The 21334-nt window shown below is 42.5% G+C and overlaps 1 protein-coding gene across 16 annotated transcripts in view; it reads left to right on the top strand.

Moving 5' to 3' along the window:
• SYNE1 (spectrin repeat containing nuclear envelope protein 1) overlaps nt 1-9116 on the top strand; it is a 494970-nt gene extending 485854 nt beyond the window's left edge. For all 16 annotated transcript variants that reach the window (XM_040238711.1, XM_040238710.1, XM_040238708.1 and 13 more), the window contains one exon: nt 8133-9116. In XM_040238711.1, the coding sequence (XP_040094645.1) occupies nt 8133-8168 (36 nt within the window). In that variant the 3' untranslated portion in view covers nt 8169-9116. The remainder of the gene's footprint in view (nt 1-8132) is intronic.
• The last annotated feature ends 12218 nt before the right edge of the window (nt 9117-21334 follow it).

Below are 21334 nucleotides of genomic sequence, written 5' to 3'. Positions count from 1 at the left end.
CACCAAAATTTTGTTTAACTATACATAGGCCATCCAGTACTTTTCATCTGATGGTATTTATTCTGTTGTCCTCGTAAAGATTCGACGTCACTGATGGCACAGTGCCATTTGATTCATGGCAGAATTTTATCATCCTCTTTATTTCTAGATTTTACAATAAGATAGGTGATAGATCAATGAATTATTTTACCATCCCCAGAACCCACAAATCTGAATAAAATCTACTAACACCCCCAGCTTTTTATTTTATTTTCGTGTTTTATCCAGATGGTGGGTTTTGGAGTCTCAACATGGCAAGTCCTAATCTGATATCACTTAAAATTTATAAGCACCTTCTCTCTTCTGCTTCTCCTAAAACTCCTCTTCAGCCAGCACACACACTTACCTTCCTGACACTCGGCCAGCTCTTTCCCTCCGGAAACAAGAGCAGTCTCCCCCTGGCCCGGGGACCTCCAGCTAGCCTCCTCACAGCTGCCGCTCTGCTTTATGCCTGGCTTCCAACAGTCCCTGTCTCTGCAGTTAGTGATGCTTTGCCTTCTTCGTTGTCGGTGTGATATCTGTGCCCCCGGCCCTTTCACTAATCAGTTCACATTTCCCCAGACAACTTTTTGAAAATGAAAATACTGTCCTTGGTAGCTGGCTCTTCATTCCAGTCGCCAGAAGTTCACTTTTAAAAGTGGTTTGTCTCACCACTGAGCTGGAATCTCAGTTCCTGGAAGGAGGGTAGGGGATGAGGAAGCACAAACAGGCCCTGAGTCAGAGTGTTAGCTTTCCAGCTGTGTGCTAAAGGGACCAGCCTTTGCTTCTGGTCATTTCCACTCAGCTGTGTAGTACAGAACAGATCATGATCTGCTTTCTGGTTTTAAGCTTCCCTTCACTATGTTTTGCCTTTTTTTAAATTTTTTTTCTTTCCCTTTGGTTTGGTTTGATGACAGTTTTGTGGGGCTTTTTCTGAGGGGGTGGTCTGTAACAAAATATCAATAATAAAACATGAATGGAGAAAAACTCATGGGAATTTTTGAAGATCACGATGGGCTTCTCCAGGTGTGCTGATGTTTTCTTAGCCCCCTATAAAAAAAGACATCATGTACTGTAGAGAGATCACTGTTTCATAAAGTCCATCTTCTCGCCACAAATTACTGATGCGTCATGAACAGAGACGGGGCATCCTGTCCCCGCAGTGTTCCTTTAAGGATACCAGAGATCGACTCTGTAGTTGACATAAATGATGGTGATGAGAAGGGGAAAGCCTCTTATGTTATTAACAGTATCCATACTGGTAGCAACCGCCCTTTGGTTCCCAATTTCCCCTGTTGTTTCAGACAGCCACCCGGCCTTATGAAATGTCAAAGGCCTCATTTCTCAGGGCAGCAAGGGCTTCGACATGTCTCCTAACGGGGCTTTGCGGCTGGGACAGCCACGTTCTCACTGTGACATCCGCAAGGTGCCTTCAGCTCTGCTCTGTCCAGCACTGTTTATTAACATCTTTCTGAGCACACAGCACGGTGTCCACTTTGCTGCTTACAGGACTTGAAATACAAATGATCCTCACTTGAACGGCAAACGTCGGCAAACACCTTGGCAGGGCGGATTGTGGTTGAACATTCTTGGATCCTTAACTTCTTGGCACCTCTCTTTGGGGTGCACCCACGTGGACAATAACACGGAGAGTCTGCTGGGAAAGAATTAACTTCTCTCACAATCCAGGCTGTCATGGTGTTCCTTTACATTGGACTGGAGATTACCTCGCGTTTGATCTTGCACTGGTCCAGCAGACTTGAAAGGTTATTGCCAAAGCACAAACAGTTTAGAACGTTGACCCCAGCCATCTGTGATGGGAAAATTTTAGGCATGTATTCTTTCTGAGAGCAAAGAGGCTGACTTGAAAGAAGGTGGGTATTTGTTCGAAGGGAGGGTTCTTATATTCTTTTTGTGGTTTAAAGTCAGATATTAAGAATATCAGTTGTTTGCCTCCTGTATATTTCAGATTGATTCTAGAGCCATTGTTCTCTGTTTTCTTACATGATATTCTAGGTCTAACAATGGATTGATACCAGTGTTTACCATACACCTAGTATGTTTAGGCCCAGGACCCACAAAATTAATACAGTATGGTTCCTGTCATAAAAGAATAGCGATATGTCAGAATCTAGGGATTCCCTAAATCAAGACTCTTTAATATTCAAAACATCTGAAAAACATTTGAAAGCATACATTCCTAATAACTATTCACAATTTTTGAGTTTAAACATACTTAAGATGCATGGCTTTTTGAAGCCATGTTTATGATGGCCCAGCTGACACTTTTTCTCCAGTTTTGATATGAAATTATCTAACCTGAGAGCCAATAACTGTTCAAAATTCTACTATAGATTAGTTGAAGTTCACACATGGGAAGATTTTACTCCAATTTCCTACAAGGCAAAGGAGAAACTCCTCCATAGTCTGCAGAGAGGGAAATGATGACTTCATTCCAAAGCTGAGAATTGTAACATGTAAATCTTCCCTGGGCATCTTTAGTCTTTGGCACCTTCTACACAAAGAGCTGAGACAGAATAAGTGGCGAATGACTGGCTGAAACACTGAAACAGGGAAAAAGGACCTCATTTTAAAATGTGTTCAAGGGAGCGTTTAAGCAGGCACAGTGGGGTTTTCACACGTACATGAGGGCCTCACTGTAAACACTGGTCAATTTCTTGTGGAATTTTTTTTTCAGGTCTTTTCTGTCCTGCCCTGGGGATTTATTTATTCAAAGCTCTCAAAGGCCTCAGCCTAAAACAACCTTGCCCTCGACGCAGGCTAGACGCCCTGGTGTAAGACAAAGTTATAGGGGCAGGCTCCACTATGTTTCTTTCATATTTTGAGGTCTCCATTCCCAGTGTTTCCCGGGAACAAGTAAGACACTTCGGAAAAATACATCACCTCTTTGAAAGTACTGCTATAAATCAGGACTGTTTCCCTGAAAGAAAAGCCTGAATCTAGCAATATCCCTAAGGATGTGAGTCAGCACACCCTTGCTTTAATCATACAGATAAGAATGATAAGTTGCTGACATTTATTTAGCATTTAGTGTATTCTAAGGACCATGCTAAGCGTTATATATCTGTTATCTCATTTCCTTATTTAATCCTCCCAACATGTTCATTCCCAATTTTATAGACAAGGATATCAGGAAATAGAGGCATGAAGATGTAGAATTTGAAACCAGGTCTCTCTTACTCTGAATCCTAGCTTGTTAACTACTCCACCCAACTGCAGGCTCTTAATGGGTGTGTGTGTGGGTGTGTGTGCGCGAGTGCATATGTGCTCAATCACTAGGTCATGTCCGACTCTTTGCAACCCCATGGACTCTATAGCCCACCAGGCTCCTCTGTCCATGGGATTTCCAAGACAAGAATACCGGAGTGGGTTGCCATTTCCTTCTCTAAGGGATCTTCCCGATTCAGGGATCGAACCCCCTTTGCCTGCATTCGCAGGCGATTCTTTACCAACGCACCACCACCTGAGGGGGTTACTTGAAACAACAGTTTCAGGGCTGGGGCTACCGTGGGCTGCCTGAGATAGCTTTGGATCAGCCAGAATATTCATTTTGGAATAAGAGGAGATGCACCCTAAGTTGATTCTGAAAATTTGTCTTCTGAACCACATACCCAGGGAATAAAGATCACTCACACAAGAACAGACAAGATCATGGACAACCTGATATTTCCTCACAAAATTTTCTATTCCTCTGCTGCCAGTGTTTGCTCACAAGTTACAAAATGAGTTGAAAGTGTCTTTTCATTTGTGTTTCAGTGACATATGCACAGAATTAACTCATTTTATTTCCTTGGTGACATAAAATTTTTGAGATGAGTTGCATTCTGCTAATAAAGAATCTGCCTGCAATGCTGGAGACCTGGGTTCGATTCCTGGGTTGGGAGAATCCCCTGGAGAAGGGAACGGCTACCCACTCCAGTATTCTGGCCTGGAGAATTCCATGGAGAATTCCAGTATTCTGGCCAGAATTCCCACAACTACACATATTTTGGGAAAGAAATGAAACAATGCCTAGGCAGTTTTTTTACCCTCAAACTTGAATGAGTGAGAGGAGTGAGAAAAATTATAAAATAAATGTTTACTTGTAGAGAATAAGCATGTTTTTGCAGGACACGGTTACCCGAAATATCTCCATTGATTAAGTTCCTTAAGCAAGCTTACACATTTAGTTTTTCCTCTATCAACACAGCCTCCACTGCATCTGTTTGTAGAATAAGGCCCTTGGAGAGGGATGAGTGAGAGCTCTTTGTTCTTCCTCCTGTCAGATTCCCCAAGACTCCTGAAACTTAATTGAATTTAGATTAATAGATTAAATATTTAAAGTACTCACTTACTTGGTATCATTAACCTGCTAGTATTAATACTAGAAGGGACAGGTTCATCCTATAAGGAGAGAGAACTTTGGGACTGTTGAAACCTTAGTAATTGCCCCACGCAGGTAGCATTGTTTTCAGTAGACCAACTGGACATTTCCAAGAGCAGTCAACTGCATGGAAAATCACTAAGCACTGTGTGTTCTCTTTGTCCCCATCTTAGCCCATTATTTCTACCCAGGTTGGCATTCTTCAACATTAGAAAGCTTGCACTAATTAAATGTTAATACAGAATGCTCTGATGCTGTTAAATGTGCCATGTCCTTCAGTAGACTCTACAGCATCTGAGCCTGTCATCCAAAGATGGTGACCTTGTCTTGCTTTTCTCAGGAGTGGACTAGTCAATGTGTAGCCCTTGTTTTGATCTCAGTCTTTGGCTTAATTGTTCAAAGAAGCTAATAATTGACAAAAAGGCTGTTCAGCTCTGTCAGTCAGATTCTTAATGATATGCGTGAATCTGCCCATCACTAACGTCCTGAAGTGTCTCCTAAAGAAAAAAGTCAGTTTGAAATCTCCATCATTTTATTTAGATACTGAATAATAAGGAAACGTGGAGCTCTTTTGTGTTTTAAATTGTCAGACAGCTGACAGGTGGAGAGTGTTATTCACCAGGGCCTATTTTCAGATCATTCAGTCCGGAGCTCATGGGTGACTCTCTTATCCTTCTCCAGACACTTTAAACCACTGAATTCATAAACTGTCAGAACCAAGAAGTTTTAGGAGATTAATGCACTCTCATCTTTGCAAATGAGAAAACTGAAGGCCAGAGAGATTAAATTACTTGCCCACAGTTGTACAGCTGCCTCAAAATAGAATGTCCCTGTGTCCATATACTGACTTGGTGGTCTCTGTAAAGTTGTGAGGCTTTATGATTAAAAGCATTTATTCTAGATGTGAGGAAACCACTCACCTCCAAGTATTTTAAGATATTGCCTTCTTTGCCTCTACATGGGAGATACCTATGACGTAAATATGACCTGGATGGCCTTCATCCATGCCACCAAACAGCAAAACATTACAGAGACAGGCTGCTGAAGCTCTTCCTTTTTTATTTTTTTACTTTTTGGCTGCATCTTGAGCCGTGTGGAACCTTAGTTCCCTGACCAGTGATCGAACCTGCATCCCCTGCATTGGAAGGCAGAGTCTTAACCACTGGATCACCAGGGAAGTCCATACAGCTCCTCCTTTAACTGTCAACTGGGGCAAGTGATTTACTCTATTTATAAAGCCTAAGTTCTAAAAGTTAGAACACCAGAGTTGAAATTTTCACTCTATGCCATGCTAGCTGTGTATCCTCAAGTGGGTTGCCTAACTTCTCTGTGCCTCCTTTACGCCGGCTATAAAATGAAGGTGGGTCAGGAACACCGAGGACTGCTGTGGGGATGAAGTGAGAGACAAATGCTTCTGTTATCCAGCAGTTAGAAGAGTAAATGTGAACTTTTGTTAGTTATTTATCTACAAAATCAGAAGATGGATTAGCTACTCTAAAGCTTTATCTCAGGACAAATATTTTACAGTTAGGTAGCTAGAGAAACTTCTATTTCACAGATATGTGATAGACTTCTTTTATGCCCTGGGTCAGGAAGATCCCCTGGAGAAGGTAATGGCAAGCCAGTCCAGTGTTCTTGTCCCTGGGAAATCCCATGGACAGAGAAGCCTGGTGGGCTACAGTCTGTGGGGTCACAAAGAGCCAGAGGTGACTGAGCATGCACGCACACAGCATATCTTCACAAAACTGTTTCTGAGTATTGGTCCTAGCAGAGGGCAGTTAATCAGTTTGACCACTAGATGGTGATTGAACTCTTGTGGCCTCCCAGTTGGTAACCTCTTTACATTCACCAATTACTAGAAGACATAAAGTGTATAAAACATGGAGCTTGCAAGTTGGAAGCCTGTCTAGTCTAATTTGAAGGATTTGAAGAAGAGGTTGTAGCATAGAGGTGAAGTCAGTTGTTCACGGTTTGTAGACCGGAAAAGAACACAGTCCCAGTTTAGGCCAGGGGTCTGTTTTTTTCAATCACGCTCTGAGAGCTGCAATAGAAACCCAGTATAGTACACGGCTGCTCAGAGCTTCTACAGGGCTGGTCTAGACTGTTTGTTTCACGTATTTCTTTGTGAATTTAATGAAAGAGTTTTGAGTAGTCCCTCTGTTCCCTTTTAAGGGGATTACTTCTGTTTTTTATCTTAACATTTTCTTTGGTGCCACTCCTCACTGATACTGGTGTAATCTGGCTTCCGAAATTAATGGCTAATAAGGTAACTCTGATAGCTCCGCCTGAGATGCAGGAGACCCCGGTTCAATTCCTGGGTGGGGAAGATCCACTGGAGAAAGGATAGGCTACCCACTCCAGTATTCTTGGGCTTCCCTTGTAGCTCAGCTGGCAAAGAATCTGCCTGCAATGAGGGAGACCTGGGTTTGATCCCTGGGTTGGGTAGATCCCCTGGAGAAGGGAAAGGTTATCCACTCCAGTATTCTGGCCTGGAGAATTCCATGGACTGTATAATCCCTGGAGTCTCAAAGAGTCAGACATGACTGAGCGACTTTCACTTTTCTTTTCAAGGTAGCTGGAGAGTGTTTTCTCATGAGATAAGCATACAGAGTAACCAATACAGAGTTCATACCTGTATGCCTCTCCTGTGGTCTCACAATCAATGCCCTTACCATCAAACCATTAGAGAATTCAGTCTAGGTGTGGGGAGGGGGTCTCCTTGGTACATCTGTTCTTTCTACTTCTGCAGTATTGTGTGTGTGTGTGTACACAATTCCTCTTGTAAATAACACTGCTTTCCTCCTCTTCTGCACTAGTAACCAAAACATTAATGGATGCTTACAAAGAGAAAGCAGTACCCCCCACCCAGAGCCTGTTTCCCTATTCAGTGTTTCACAGGCAGTCTTATGAATTCTGAAGTTCATGCTTCATCTCTAATGCACTGTTTCAAAAGTAGATGGGGAAATTTAAGGAGATAGGAAAACGTGAAACATTGGGTCTAGAAGGAGCCTTCAAGGCACAATCTATCTTCAGAAACAGTGTGTCTGTTTCCCAAATTGATGGAGCCAGTGACAGAAGGATCACCCTGGATTCAGTATCATTCAGCACCTGCATTGTGTAGACTGACTCCACTGCTACGCTTATTCTTACAGCCTTGGAATCCGCTAATGTTAGGGCCAGTCGCTGACTCAGTGCAAGATGAAACCAGGGTATACTCTAAGGTTAATTCAACTCTGTGGGTCTGTGCAAAATGACTGCAGCTGTCCTTGTCCTTGCTACATGGACTCTGGCACGTCCAGGACCGCTGGACGGGAGGAAGACCTTGTGTCATCCTGACAGCCACTAATTGTGCCTAATGTTGCTCTTGATATTCTTACACCAAAAATGTACTGCATCAAACATCTACATTTTAATTATCCCGGGTCTACTTAATTTATGCTGGTGGAGTGTGTGTAAAGCAATTATCTTTGTTGGAAAAGGTTTTGCCAAATGGAGGGGTGGAATTTGCACCCAGTTAGTTACCTTTAACCGACTAAATGCCTTTCCATCAGTGCAGTCTCCAAACAACTCTTCATTTGGTGGTGGGTAGATCACCTGGGTTTACTGCAGAAGACTGGCAGCTAACTGCCAGGTTGGGTTGTGTTCAGCCTAACCAAAGGGGAGGAAGCAAACAGCAGCATCCACCCAACACTGCAGATACTTGAGTTATTGATGTCGATTCTTCTCTCAGGTCCATAAAAAGTGGCTCCGATTCCTCCCTTTCTGAGCCTCGGCCAACCCGGTCCGGCCGAGCCTTCCTGTTCAGAGTCCTCCGAGCGGCTCTCCCTCTTCAGCTCCTCTTGCTGCTTCTCATCGGGCTGGCCTGCCTTGTCCCGATGTCAGAGGAAGACTACAGTTGTGCCCTCTCCAACAATTTTGCCCGATCATTCCACCCCATGCTCAGATACACAAATGGCCCTCCTCCTCTCTGAACCAAGCAGATGCTCTCTACAGCTTGCTGCTGGTCGCCTAAGGAGGAATTTGGCCCAGGGTGATCCCAAATGAGCAAAGAGAGGACGTGAGTCTTGGCGGATGCCCTCGGTACGGCTGCTGATGCCCACCTCTGCCTCCCATGTGTGCAAATCACAGCTTCGGAGGCGACGTTAAGTGGTGATGGGGGAGGGCACATAGAGGACAGAAGCTGGGAAGAAATTCTGATTGAGCCTCAGCACTCAAGAGAGTCAAGATTTCTACCGTTCCCTGGACCCGTGAACTCTGGGCCCTTGGCCCATCCTGTGTGTACCCAGGGACTTCCGGAGACCATCTGGGCAGCTTTCCCGTGGTGCTGCTCCATCCATTCAACAAGTGATGCTACCTGAGCATCATGCTGGCATCGAACAATCTACCAGCCAACCAGTGCTGAAGAGATTTGAAGACCCTGTAACACACAGTTTTTAAGAGCTTATATGGCAGCTTCCTTTTTACCTTGTTTTCTTTGGGGGCATGATGTTCTAACCTTGCAATTAGAAGCACAAGCTGTAAATCTGAAAAGGCACTTTTTTTTAAAGGTATAAAGAAATGTTGGATGTAATAAATAAAAATCATGGAAGGCTTTATGTGAAAAAAAAAGTTGAATGTTATAGTAAAAGAAATGATATTTATGTATGTACAGTTTGCTAAAGCCAAGTTTTGTTTGTATCAATTTATTTGCATTTATTACAGATACTATGAAATATTTTGTCTGTGCTTATTTTTTCCTTCCTAAAGAAATGAGTCTAAATTTCCCTATTAAGCAGGCACTTCTCAGAATGCAACTTGCTGCTGCTGCTGCTGCTAAGTCGCTTCAGTTGTGTCCAATTCTGTGCGATCCCATAGACGGCAGCCCACCAGGCTCCGCTGTCCCTGGGATTCTCCAGGCAAGAATACTGGAGTGGGTTGCCATTTCCTTCTCCAATGCATAAAAGTGAAAAGTGGAAGTGAACTCACTGTCGTATCCAACTCCTAGCATCCCCATGGACTGCAGCCTACCAGGCTCCTCTGTCCATGGGATTTTCCAGGCAAGAGTACTGGAGTGGGTTGCCATTGCCTTCTCCAGAATGCAACCTAAATTATCTTTCTTTTGTAGAATAAATGAAGCTGAAACATAAGTGTATGTTAAAAAAAAAAAAGGGAAAAAGGATGAACAGAGGTAGTGCATATTTAGACAGAAGGAACTCTGGATAACTTTTCCCTTCTCCTCCCAGGGCCAGTCACATCTCCCAGCCGTCTCCCAGGTGCCTCCCAGCATCTTTCATACCTTTCCTATTCTCCTTTCTTTTCTGCTCTCCCTGCACAATTGGAACAACCACCTGTGATCTCCTGACTGAGGCCACTTCTCCATTCCATCCCAAGGTTTACCAAAAAACCACGGGAATATCCCTGAAACACGCTTCCATTCAGACCCCTTCTTTGCTCCAGAATTTTGTTTTCATCATCTAGTGGAGGAAATAGAATTTTAGTTTATCATTCAAGTCCTCAGACAGTCAGATTTTATTCTGTCCATCTCATCTTGCCAACTCGCGGCTCTCATGGAGCTGTTTGGTGCTCGTGGTTATTTAATCCACCGTTGAGTAATCAAAGGAGGAAGATTTATTTAAAATCCAAGTTACTGGCTTCTCTTGCGAGTGGAAAGCTCACATGTCCTGAACACATATTCCCACATGACAGTAATGGCTAGAGTGATGTGACTGCTTTCTTTTGAAGAACAAGAGGAGACAGTTACTACATTTGCACAAACGGCCTATGAGCCTCCCTTATTACCTGCACCAGCCTAACTCCCAGAGTTATTAGTTTACAAATCCTGCTCTAAACTGAGAATTTAAACCCGACTGAGAAACTCAGAATTACCTGGAATTTCCTTCCATAGTTTTCATATTGTTCATAGCCTGTGTGCCTTCTTACCTAGGGGTTCAGAGGTTTTTTTAGGCTTTCTGATTTCTGGGCTCACAGCAGACCTTCTAATTAAGTCTCTGGGGGTCCAGCCTGGGAGCTGACATTTTAAACAGATGCCTGAGGTGGTTTTTAATCCTGTGAAGTGGAAGTCGCTCAGTCGTGTCCGACTATTTGCGAACCCATGGACTATACAGTCCTTGGGGTTCTCCAGGCCAGAATACTGGAGTGTGTAGCTGTTCCCGTCTCCAGGGGATCTTCCCAACCCAGGGATTGAGCCCAGGTCTCCTGCATTGCAGGCAGATTCTTTACCAGCTGAGCTATGAGAGAAGCCCGTTTTTTTTTGTTGGTGGTGGTGGTGGTGGTGGTTTTGTTTTTTTTTTTTTTTAAGTCTTACTAACTGTGGAAAGCACTCCTCTATACCATCTTAGCTCCAACTTTTTGTTCTCGCTACTCATTCTTTCCTGCCTCGCAAGACTCGGCTCACAAGCCACCTCCCTGTTGCCTTTGTAGATCACTGTTAGACTGACTTCCCTGGACTGAACTTACCTCCCATGGTGTACTCCTGCTCTATAATGTCAAGTTATTCCTTCTTTCCTGCTTAGGGAACAGATCGGAGGTGAGATGTTCTTTTCTAAAGAAGACACACACACCTGTGTGTCACGATTTCTGTCCTTCTGCTTCTGGGAGGGCTGTGAGCAGGGGTGGACACTGGAGTTGAAGGATGCCCTGTGCCCTCATCTGAGGTGGTTCCTCTTCAGTTGGGCTCTTCCCTCACTTCCCAGTCACCCCAGCTCTGGATACCTGGAGGCCCTGGGCTTGTTTCTAGAGCAGACTGGCCTTTGAAGAGACATGTGTCGCCAGTTATGGAAATCACCACACAAGGAGGCATCAGTCATGGTGGAGACCAGCCCACAACCTTCAGAGTCACTTCTCCACATGGCACACGTTCCCCAACACTGAAGGGTCATATATTAAATGTGGCTGAGAAAGTGATGTCGCTTTGACTAAGACAAGTCTTCAAGTCCCATTTCTGCCTTTCTAAAACCCCTGTGAAACACTGACTGGAAGGCATCATATGCATTTCTATTAAATATTTTCAAGACCTAGAGGAAAGGACATTGGAAAAGGACAGAAGTGGGAATCCCCTGTGAGAGTAGAATGAAAACCATGAGGTGCTGTCTTCCCCCAGATGGCAACGGGACCCGTCCAGCAAAGACCAAGCCAGCCACAGATAAGACAAGTGTTTCTGTCTAGAGCTCACACAGTCTCCGTGCCTAATGAAGGAGGGGACACAGGGTACCATCTGAAGCATCCTCGCCTGTCCCAGCAGCTTCCCTGGCAGCAGAGAGAGAGATGGTCAGTGAAGGCTTTGTGGATGAGAAAGGGGCTTTGGAAGAATATTAAGGGACTAGAAGGACACTGATGGCTGTTAAAGAGGCTCTGACTTCCAGAGTAGGGATTGTCCAGAGCCCTGCTGTGGCCCAGAGGTAGGGAGTCATGCCCCTCGCCAAGTGGTGAGTCAGGAAGGGCCTGGTGAAGAGATGAAGGGTGGGATTAATAATATCTTGGTAATGAAGTCTGCACAAACAGAAAATGTTAGAAAAACTGAGGGAAGAGAAAACCCATAAACCTAGGATGAAGAGGGGGGAAAATAAAGAGTTAAAACTAAAAGTAGTGACTTACTGAAACGTCCACGGAGAGGTGCAAGGTTTTTGTGGAAACTGTGCCCAGGGAGCAGGAATGTGGCCTCCTGGAAAACGGGGCGGCTCAGCTTCCCTTGTTTTTGTAAGAACTGAGAAGAGATGCCTTCAGAAGTCTTGGATGGGCAGTTCAGCAAGCCGAGGGCCGAGATTTACTGTCAAAAGACAGGTGGGGGCAGACAGATTTACAGCCTGTGCCCTAGGGCCAAATATTAAGAAATTAGAGCTACAAAATTTTATTGGCAAGCCACTTAAGAGATCATAAAGCAAAGAAAGGTGGAGGGAATAGATTTATGAGAGCTGATCACGACTAGAAAGGGTCTAGCAGGGTCTTAGCTGGTCTGGATGGACCAGAGAGCAGTCCCAATAGCTGGGTTCCCTGCCCCCGCCCACCAGTCCACCATCACCAAATATGCCCCTAGGGACTTAGACAGAAATCAAACTCTCTCAGAGGATATGCTGAATAGAACCCCAAATCCCCAGGCATAGCAACGTATACTCACATCACAAGTATGTATTAAATGCCCGGTGGAGAAGGCAATGGCACTCCACTCCAGTACTCTTGCCTGGAAAATCCCATGGACAGAGGAGCCTGGTAGGCTGCAGTCCATGGGGTCTCTAAGAGTCGGACACGACTGAGCGACTTCACTTTCGCTTTTCACTTTCATGCTTTGGAGAAGGAAATGGCAACCCACTCCAGTGTTCTTGCCTGGAGAATCCCAGGGACAGGGGAGGCTGGTGGGCTGCCGTCTCTGGGGTCGCACAGAGTCGGCCACGACTGAAGCGACTTAGCAGCAGCAGCAGTGGGTGGCAAAGATTCTTCAAACTCTTCCGGAGTCAAGTTGCCGCTGAACCATCATCCCTTCCTGTGTCATTACCCATTAAAATGCCACCCCTGGGCCTTTGACATACAAGAGCATCTGTATTTTCCTCTGCCCATTCTGTCCTGAAATTTGGGATAAAGGATAAATGAGGACACTAGAAGGGAACCAAACAGAAGCAATCTCTAATTTGGAAGAGAAAAGGGAAATTAAGCCTGGCTCGCTCTGTCTTCAGGTTCTGTCAACCAGTTTCCTCTCCTTTGCCATCTTTGTCACCTGGGCAATGTTACAGAGGGGTGTGTTTTGAAAGAGTCCGTGGACGTGGAGGCAGGTAGAGTGGTTTGCAAGCACACAGAGGCAATTTTCGGCTTAGTCAGATGCAGCACTAAGACGTTAATTTGAGTGAGAGAAGGGGCTTCACCCAGAGTGGCCATTTCAATTTTAGATTTAATAATATATTGTGATAATTGTGACCGACTGTTGTACCTCAAGTAACCCAGAGGTGATGAAACCTAAAAGGAATGACTTTTATGCTTCAGTTTCTGGCTCCTCACTGACCTGTCCCTCAGAGTTTTAAAATATCCACCAGAAATCTATTTGGGAATATCACAGAGGGGCATAAACTCGGGGAGAACCCTCCTCATTCAGATGAGCAAGTGAAGGAACTGGGGACATTGAGGGGACACTTCTGGGAGCCTGTTCTCTGCAGGGCAGCTGAGGGCTTCTCAGACAGAGGGGGAGTTCTGTCTGCTATTGGGTAGAAGGTGGGAAGCAGAGGAATTCACTTGAACTCTGTGGTCAGGCAGGAGCATCTTGGAAGGCTAAGGAAGTTGGAAAGTTGAAAATTGGCTAATGAAAAACAGGGCGATATGCTGTAACACAGGTCAAACAATGAAGAACATTTAATCTGGGGAACCAAGGATGCCAGTGGGACTTGGACATAATCTATCTAAAATATGGTCATAGTAAAAGGACTCAGATGCAGTTTTTTTTCTCTTTTTACCTGTTACCTAATACAGAAGCAGGATCATAACAGAATATAGAAAGCCCAGTTGTATCAGGAGAAGAAAGTCCTGGGTCAGCTGCACAGATGCCTGCATCTGATGCGATAGGTGGTCTAGAAGAAATTCAAATCTCCCGGAGGAATCCTCACATCAGGGCCTCACAGATGCATGTTCCCAGCCCAAGCTTAAATCCTCCTGGACACATTCTTGAGGCAGTGAGTGGCTGGACACAGAAAGTGAAGCTGCCAAACAGCTGCCAACACCGAGGACAGGTCCAGACCATTACCCTCAACCCCAAACCACCTGGCGCAGCACACCTCCCACCCCCGATGCCACACCTCCTTGTGGGATTTACAGGTTGACCAGAAACAGTAGGGATGTATCATGCTACAAGCAGTCTGTCCAGGTCAGTGGTGTTTCCTGTGTGGTTCAGGTCAGCAAGACTTCCCTGTAGCTCAAATGGTAAAGAATCTGCCTGCAATGCAGGAGACCCGGGTTCAATCCCTGGGTCGGGAAGATCCCTGAAGAAGAGAATGGCAACCCCCTCCAGTGTTCTTGCCGGGAGAATCCCACGGACAGAGAAGCCTGGTGGGCTACAGTCCGTGGGGTCACAAAGAGTCAGACACGACTCAGTGTTATGTGCCAGAGCAGCAGCATCAGAGTCACCTGGAAACTTCTGCCCATTGTTGGCTCTAGAGCTGGGTTTCCAAGCCACCACTGCCCTGGATTTCCTTGTCTTGGAACCCTTTAACTCTCACCAGCTGCCACAACACCACGCTGTGTAAACAACCTCCCCCACTGACTTGTAATGTCAACTTCATCCAATAATAGCTTTCTGTATAAAACTGGACTTTTTTATTCTGGACTTTGTCTTGTGTTCTTGATCTACTTTTCCATTGCTGTCTTAATTATATTAGCAGTATGTAGTTAATTATATTAGCAGCACATAGTTATATTAAGAGATGCTACTGTGGCTAAGTCACTTCAGTCGTGTCCGACTCTGTGCAACCCCATAGATGGCAGCCCACCAGGCTCCCCTTTCCCAGGGATTCTCCAGGCAAGAACACTGGAGTGGGTTGCCATTTCCTTCTCCAATGCATGAAAGTGAAAAGTGAAAGTGAAGTCGCTCAGTCGTGTCCGACCCTCAGCGACCTCATGGACTGCAGCCCTCCAGGCTCCTCCATCCATGGGATTTTCCAGGCAGGAGTACTGGAGTGGAGTGCCATTGCCTTCTCTGATATTAAGAGCAGTATATAGTATAACTGAATGTAGTAATAATGTATATATGCAACTATATATTGGAGAAGGCGACAGCACCCCACTCCAGTGCTCTTGCCTGGAGAATCCCAGGGACAGAGGAGCCTGGTAGGAGGCCATCTATGGGGTCGCACAGAGTCGGACACAACTGAAGTGACTTAGCAGCAGCAGCAGCAGCAACTATATATAAATATAAGATATATAATAATATTAATAATGATGTAATAGTATAAATTATGATATAATAGTATATGATATATACTATTGATAGATATACTGATACAATAGTATAAATTATTATATTAATTATTTATTTTAAATAATTTTGTTTTAAATAAATTTATTTTTAATAATATTGATCATTTTATTAATTATTAAATTATTTTATTATTTTTTAAGTTTTTCAGTGGTTTTCAGTATATTCACAGAATTGTGCAAACAATGCCATTGTCAATCTTAGAACATTGCATCACCTCCAAAAAAACCTCATGGGATGAATTGAGAGAGTAACGTTGAAACATACATTACCACGTGTAAAACAGATAACTGGGGCCAGAGCAGGGGGTTGCTGTCTATAACACAGGAAGGCTCAAGAGGGAAGGGATATATGTATACTTAAGGCTGATTCACATTGTTTTTTTAATTTTTATTTATTTATTTTTATTTTACTTTACAATAGTATATTGGTTCTGCCATACATTGACATGAATCTGCCATGGGTGTACATCAGTTCCCAATCCTGAACATCCCTCCCACCTCTCTCCCCATATCATCTCTCTGGGTCATCCCAGTGCACCAGCCCCAAGAATCCTGTATCCTGTATCGAACCTAGACTGGTGATTCATTTCTTACATGATCGTATACATGTTTCAATGCCATTCTCCCAAATCATCCCACCCTCTCCCTCTCCCACAGAGTCCAAAAGTCTGTTCTATACATCTGTGTCTCTTTTACTGTCTTGCATACAGGATTATCATTAACATCTTTCTAAATTCCATATATATGTGTTAGTATACTGTATTGGTGTTTTTCTTTCTGGCTTACTATATATACTATTGATAGATATACTAATGATATAATAGTATAAATTATTATGTTAATTATTTTAATAATGTTATTTTATTAATTATAAAATTATTTTATTAATTATTAATAGTATATGGTACATACTATTGATATATATACTAATGATACAATAGTATAAATTATGCTATTATAATAGTATAAATAGTATAAATATAAATAATGATATAATAGTATAAATTATATACTATTATACTTAGTTCATTATTAAGTATAATATACTTATTATTATATTATATATTATTATACTACTATATGTTATTATACTATACATTATTAAATATACTTAATTCATTATTAAGTATAGTAGAGTATACTAGTTTGTTATACGTTTTAATACATTTTAGAATAAATCCCATTTCTGTCTCTTTTTTATATGTGTCTATTTTAAAGACTGTTTTAAAAGATCAACTATTTGAATGACAAAACATTCTTTTGTTTTCTAAAGGAAAATTTTCTATCTCCCTCTTAGTCATCTCCTACTTTGATGTGACTTTTCTGTCTTTTGATTTTCTCATTAAAACAGCATACACGTATGTTTTTTAAAATTGGATCTATTTTTATTGTTCTGTGACTTGCATTTTTCACTTACCAATATTCCACAGACATATCAATACATATGTGTCTATTTTCTCTGCATTGGACATCTCAGAGTCTTTTTTTTTTTTCAACTGTTGTTTCCTTTCAGACTTGCTGTTTAAGCAGTGCTGCGGTAATCATGCTTGCAGGTATATTCATGCTCATCTTTTGTATAATGCTGCTTTTATTTCCTCCAAGATGTGCTGTTCAAGGTGGAATTACTGAATCAAAAAGGTATGTATATTCTAAACTTTAATAAATTATAATAAATTCTGCCAGATTATGTTCTGAAAAGTAGTAATGATTTTCAACCCCACCCAAATTAGAGAAGAGAACCCTTTTTAGAGATCCTCCCTAAATCGAGAGCGGTATCTTCCAAATTGTGGGAATTCATCCCAAATTAATACTGTTCAGAAACTGTACATTATACTCTTTGAGGGAACTTTTACAATGTAGAACCCCAGGCATCACCCCAAACCAGTTAAATCATGGGTCTCCAGTTAGTGTCTGTCTGAAGCTCTCTGGGTGATTCCCTTGTGTAGACAAATTCTGAAGGTCTGGACTAGATGTTATCTGTTTTCTAAAATATTGCATGATTGAGGCAGCATTAGCTCTTTTATTTTTATTGTTATTTCACTCTTCTTCTTTTTTAATCTTTTGGCAGTGCCCTGTGGCATGTGGAATCTTAGTTCTCCAGCCAGGGACTGAACCCATGTTCCCTTCCTTGGTAATTCAAAGTCTTAAGCACCAGATTGCCAGGGAAGTCTCAGCTCGCTGTTTGTAAAATGTGCATTTTCATGACCAGGTTGTATGACTGACCATTGTTCCAGTTCATTCTCTGTTTTTCTGTTGCTTTTTTAAAACAATTTTTTAATACTATTTCCAAGGAACTCTTTGCATATTAGAAAATTAGCCCTGTAATTCATATCATTTATACGTACAGTTCCTTTAGTCACACAGGAAGTTTTAATTTTTATGTCATCAAATATGACATGTTCTTCTTCCTTCTGAGATTCTGGCTATTGTATATTAAGATAGCCTTTTCCACTGTAAGATTATGCAGATTTTTGCATGTATTCTCTATGAGTAGGTCTCTAATCTATCTGGAATTATTTTTGTAGTTGCTGTAAAGCAAAGAACCACTTTGTTATTTTCCAGATAAATAGATAATTGTCCCATTGCCGGTCAGGAACAAGAACTAGTCTATTATCACTAGTTTTTAGCAACTAAATGTCAGTCAACATGGAGTTTGTTGAATAAATTATAGCACATACATAAAGTGTTTACTATAATGCAACTATTTTTTAAAATGAGATCAATCTATATTTGTTAGGGAAGATGTCTAAGCATTTATTATTTTTTTTTAAATTTTTATTTGTTTATTTTTGGCTGCCCTGGGCCTCTGTTGCTGCACAGGGACTTTCTGAAGTTGCAGAACAGGGCCTGCTTTCCAGTTGCAGTGCGAAGCTTCTCACTGAGGTGGATTCTTTGGTTGCAGAGCATGGGCTCTAGGTCACGTGGGCTTTGGTAGCTGCGTGCATGGCCTTAGTTGCTCCCAGACATGTGGGACCTTCCCAGACCAGGGATTGAAGCTGTGTTCTCTACATTGGCAGGCAGATTCTTATCCATTGCACCACCATGGAAGTCTTGTCATATATTCTTTTTTTTAAATATAAATTTATTTATTTTAATTGGAGGCTAATTACTTTACAATATTGTATTGGTTTTCCCATACATCAACATGAATCTGCCACGGGTGTGCATGTGTTCCCCATCCTGAGCCCTACTCCCACCTCCCTCCCCACACTATCCCTCTGGGTCATCCCAGTGCACCAGCCCCAAGCATCCTGTATCATGCATCAAACCTGGACTGGCGATTCGTTTCATGTATATTATACATGTTTCAATATATTCTTAAATTTATTTATTTATTTATTTCCCTTTTTAAATTTAATTTTTTAAATATAAATTTATTTATTTTAATTGGAGGTTAATTACAATATTTTATTGGTACTGAGACGACCCAGAGGGATGGTACGGGGAGGGAGGAGGGAGAAGGGTTCAGGATGGGGAACACGTGTATACCTGTGGCGGATTCATGTTGATGTTTGGCAAAACCAATATATTCTTAAATTAAAAAAAAAAGATATTAAATGGTTTCTTTAACATCCCCATTGAAAAATTTTTTAATTTTATATTTGAGTATATTTGATTAACAATGTTGTATTAGTTTCAGGTGTACAGCAAACTGATTCAGTTATACATACACATGTATCTATTCTTTTTCGAATTATATACATGTATAATAGATACACATGTATCTATTCTTTTTCAAATTATTTTCAATTATTCTTTTTCTGTAACAACCAGTTAGGTTGTTACAGAATATTGAGCTCCCTGTTCTGTATAGTAGGTTCTTGTTGGTTATCTATTTTAAATATAGCAGTGTGTACTCATCAGTCCCAAACTCCCAATCTAATCCCTACCTGCCCTTACCCGCTGAGGTGGGGCAGTGGATAAATTCACTCTGTAATTCTACAAGTCTGTTTCTGTTTTGTAAATAAGTTCATTTGTATCATTCAGTTTTTCAATTCCACATATAAGCAATATCATATGGTATTTGTCTTTTTCAGACTTACTTCACTTAGTATGATAATATCCAGGTCCATCTATGTTGCTACAGATGAACATGCCCCTACTTTAGTAGAAAGAGAACTGATAATTGTTAAAGGCAAGGGAAAAGTTTAGAAAGATATATAAAATTCAAAACTTAACAATGTGAATAGAGTCTTAGGGGAAGAAACAATTTCCAACACATTATTTAACTTGTGACAAGGAGCGTGATTTGGTTTTGAGATTCAAAATTGCTGCACTAATAATAATTTTAAAAGACAAGAAAACGGTAATTCTTTTCTTTCAAGATGAGACATTTGATTTGCTTTTTAATTAAATTTTTTTGATATGCCCAAAATAAATTGTGACAGGTCATGTATTAAAAGTGGCAGAATCTTAATGGCTGACTCCACTCCAGGCAGTCATCCTGGATTTATTCTTGGTTCCAGGACTCATGAGCAGAGGTGGTACAAGCCCCTGATTTGAGATGAGGAGCCTCCCAGATCGGGAGACTTGCTGAATCCTCGGAGAAGAGCCTTCTCGGGAGAGATGTCCTCCAATTGGGACTCTTGTTCAGGAAAAACCTCCACTTCCTAAATTTACTCCATCTGCAGAAGTCACCCTGCTCGCAGGTGAATATATCTGGGACAGCCTGATCACAGAAAGAATGGAGGCAGAAGCCCGGGAAGTCACAGGCAGCTTCTACCAGAGCAGGTGCCACAGATTCACCCTGCTCTCCTTGTTCCTGACAATCTGCTCCTACTCAACAACCTCCTGGCAGATTCTGCCACCTAAAACCAGGCTTTGAGAGAGGCTCAGACCCTCGTCTTCTTCTCCCATCCCCAGTGAGTCTGTGATCGGAATAAGAAATTGATAATAAAACACAAACCCCTTCCTAGAAAGGGTCTACCTGTAGCAGAGACTCCGGAGCCAAAATACCTGGGCTCAACCCACAGTTCAGCAGTTTCCTAGTCCTGTAACCTGAGGAAGTTACTTAAACTTTATGTTCCCTAGTTTCTTCCTCTGTAAAATGGGATAATAATAGTACCCACTGCCTGGGGTTTGTTATGAGGATTATCCACAACAATGTAAGGGCTGCACACTGCAAGGCAAGCACTAAGGGACGATAATGCTGGACAGTTCATTGTTGTTTATTTCAGCTCCTAATTGATTTCAGAAATGGTTTTTGAGAAGAGCTTTCCACATTTTCTTCCCACACTCATTTTTTACCTTTTTGGGAAGGAGAAGAACTCTTAGGAACTTGAAAGCCCTGCTGATACCCGGGAATCAATAAGCAGGAACAGACGAGCATCTCCTGGGTTTGCATTTCTGAGCTGCCATCCCCACCCCTGCTGCCTCACCAGGCGCGGTTCCCTCAGAACCTCACCTCCCCAGACTCTCGCCATCTTCTTAGCTGGATGGGAGTGAGAGCACCTGGACCCTGAAGATGCCTGACAAAGGTCACAACCTATAGACCAAGGCAAACTGGTTGGCCGCTTACAGGTTGTGGCCTGTTTTTGTAGGCCCTTGACCTAAGAATGGCGTCCATTTTTTTTTAACTGTTTTTTTTTTTTTTTTTTTACCACACTACAAGTTCCCTGTGTTAGTTGCTTGAACAGAGATCAAACCTATGCCCCCTGTATTGGAAGGGCAGAGTCTTAACCACTGGAGCACTAGGGAAGTCCCAGGTTTCGTATTTTCTAAGGGTTGTAAAACTAAAAAAGACACATGAAAACGTTGCCAGCCTCATTAAGTAAGGCACTTACTCTCTGGCCCTTTACAGAGAGAGTTTGGTTCCTTGAGACATGGAGTTGTTAGTGAGAGGGCGGCCCTGAAGCACCGCCCTGAGATATTCAGCCTCCTTCTCCTGACATGACTTCTCTGAAGGACGTCTCCACCGGGTCAGCCCAGCACTAAATCCCTCCCCTCAGTCTGGCTGCCCCTGGGGAATTCGCCCGCTGAAAC

This window comes from Oryx dammah, unplaced genomic scaffold, assembly GCF_014754425.2.
Source record: "Oryx dammah isolate SB20612 unplaced genomic scaffold, SCBI_Odam_1.1 HiC_scaffold_4, whole genome shotgun sequence".
Classification (NCBI taxonomy): Eukaryota; Metazoa; Chordata; class Mammalia; order Artiodactyla; family Bovidae; genus Oryx; species Oryx dammah.
This window is presented reverse-complemented; position numbering and strand designations above follow the sequence as displayed.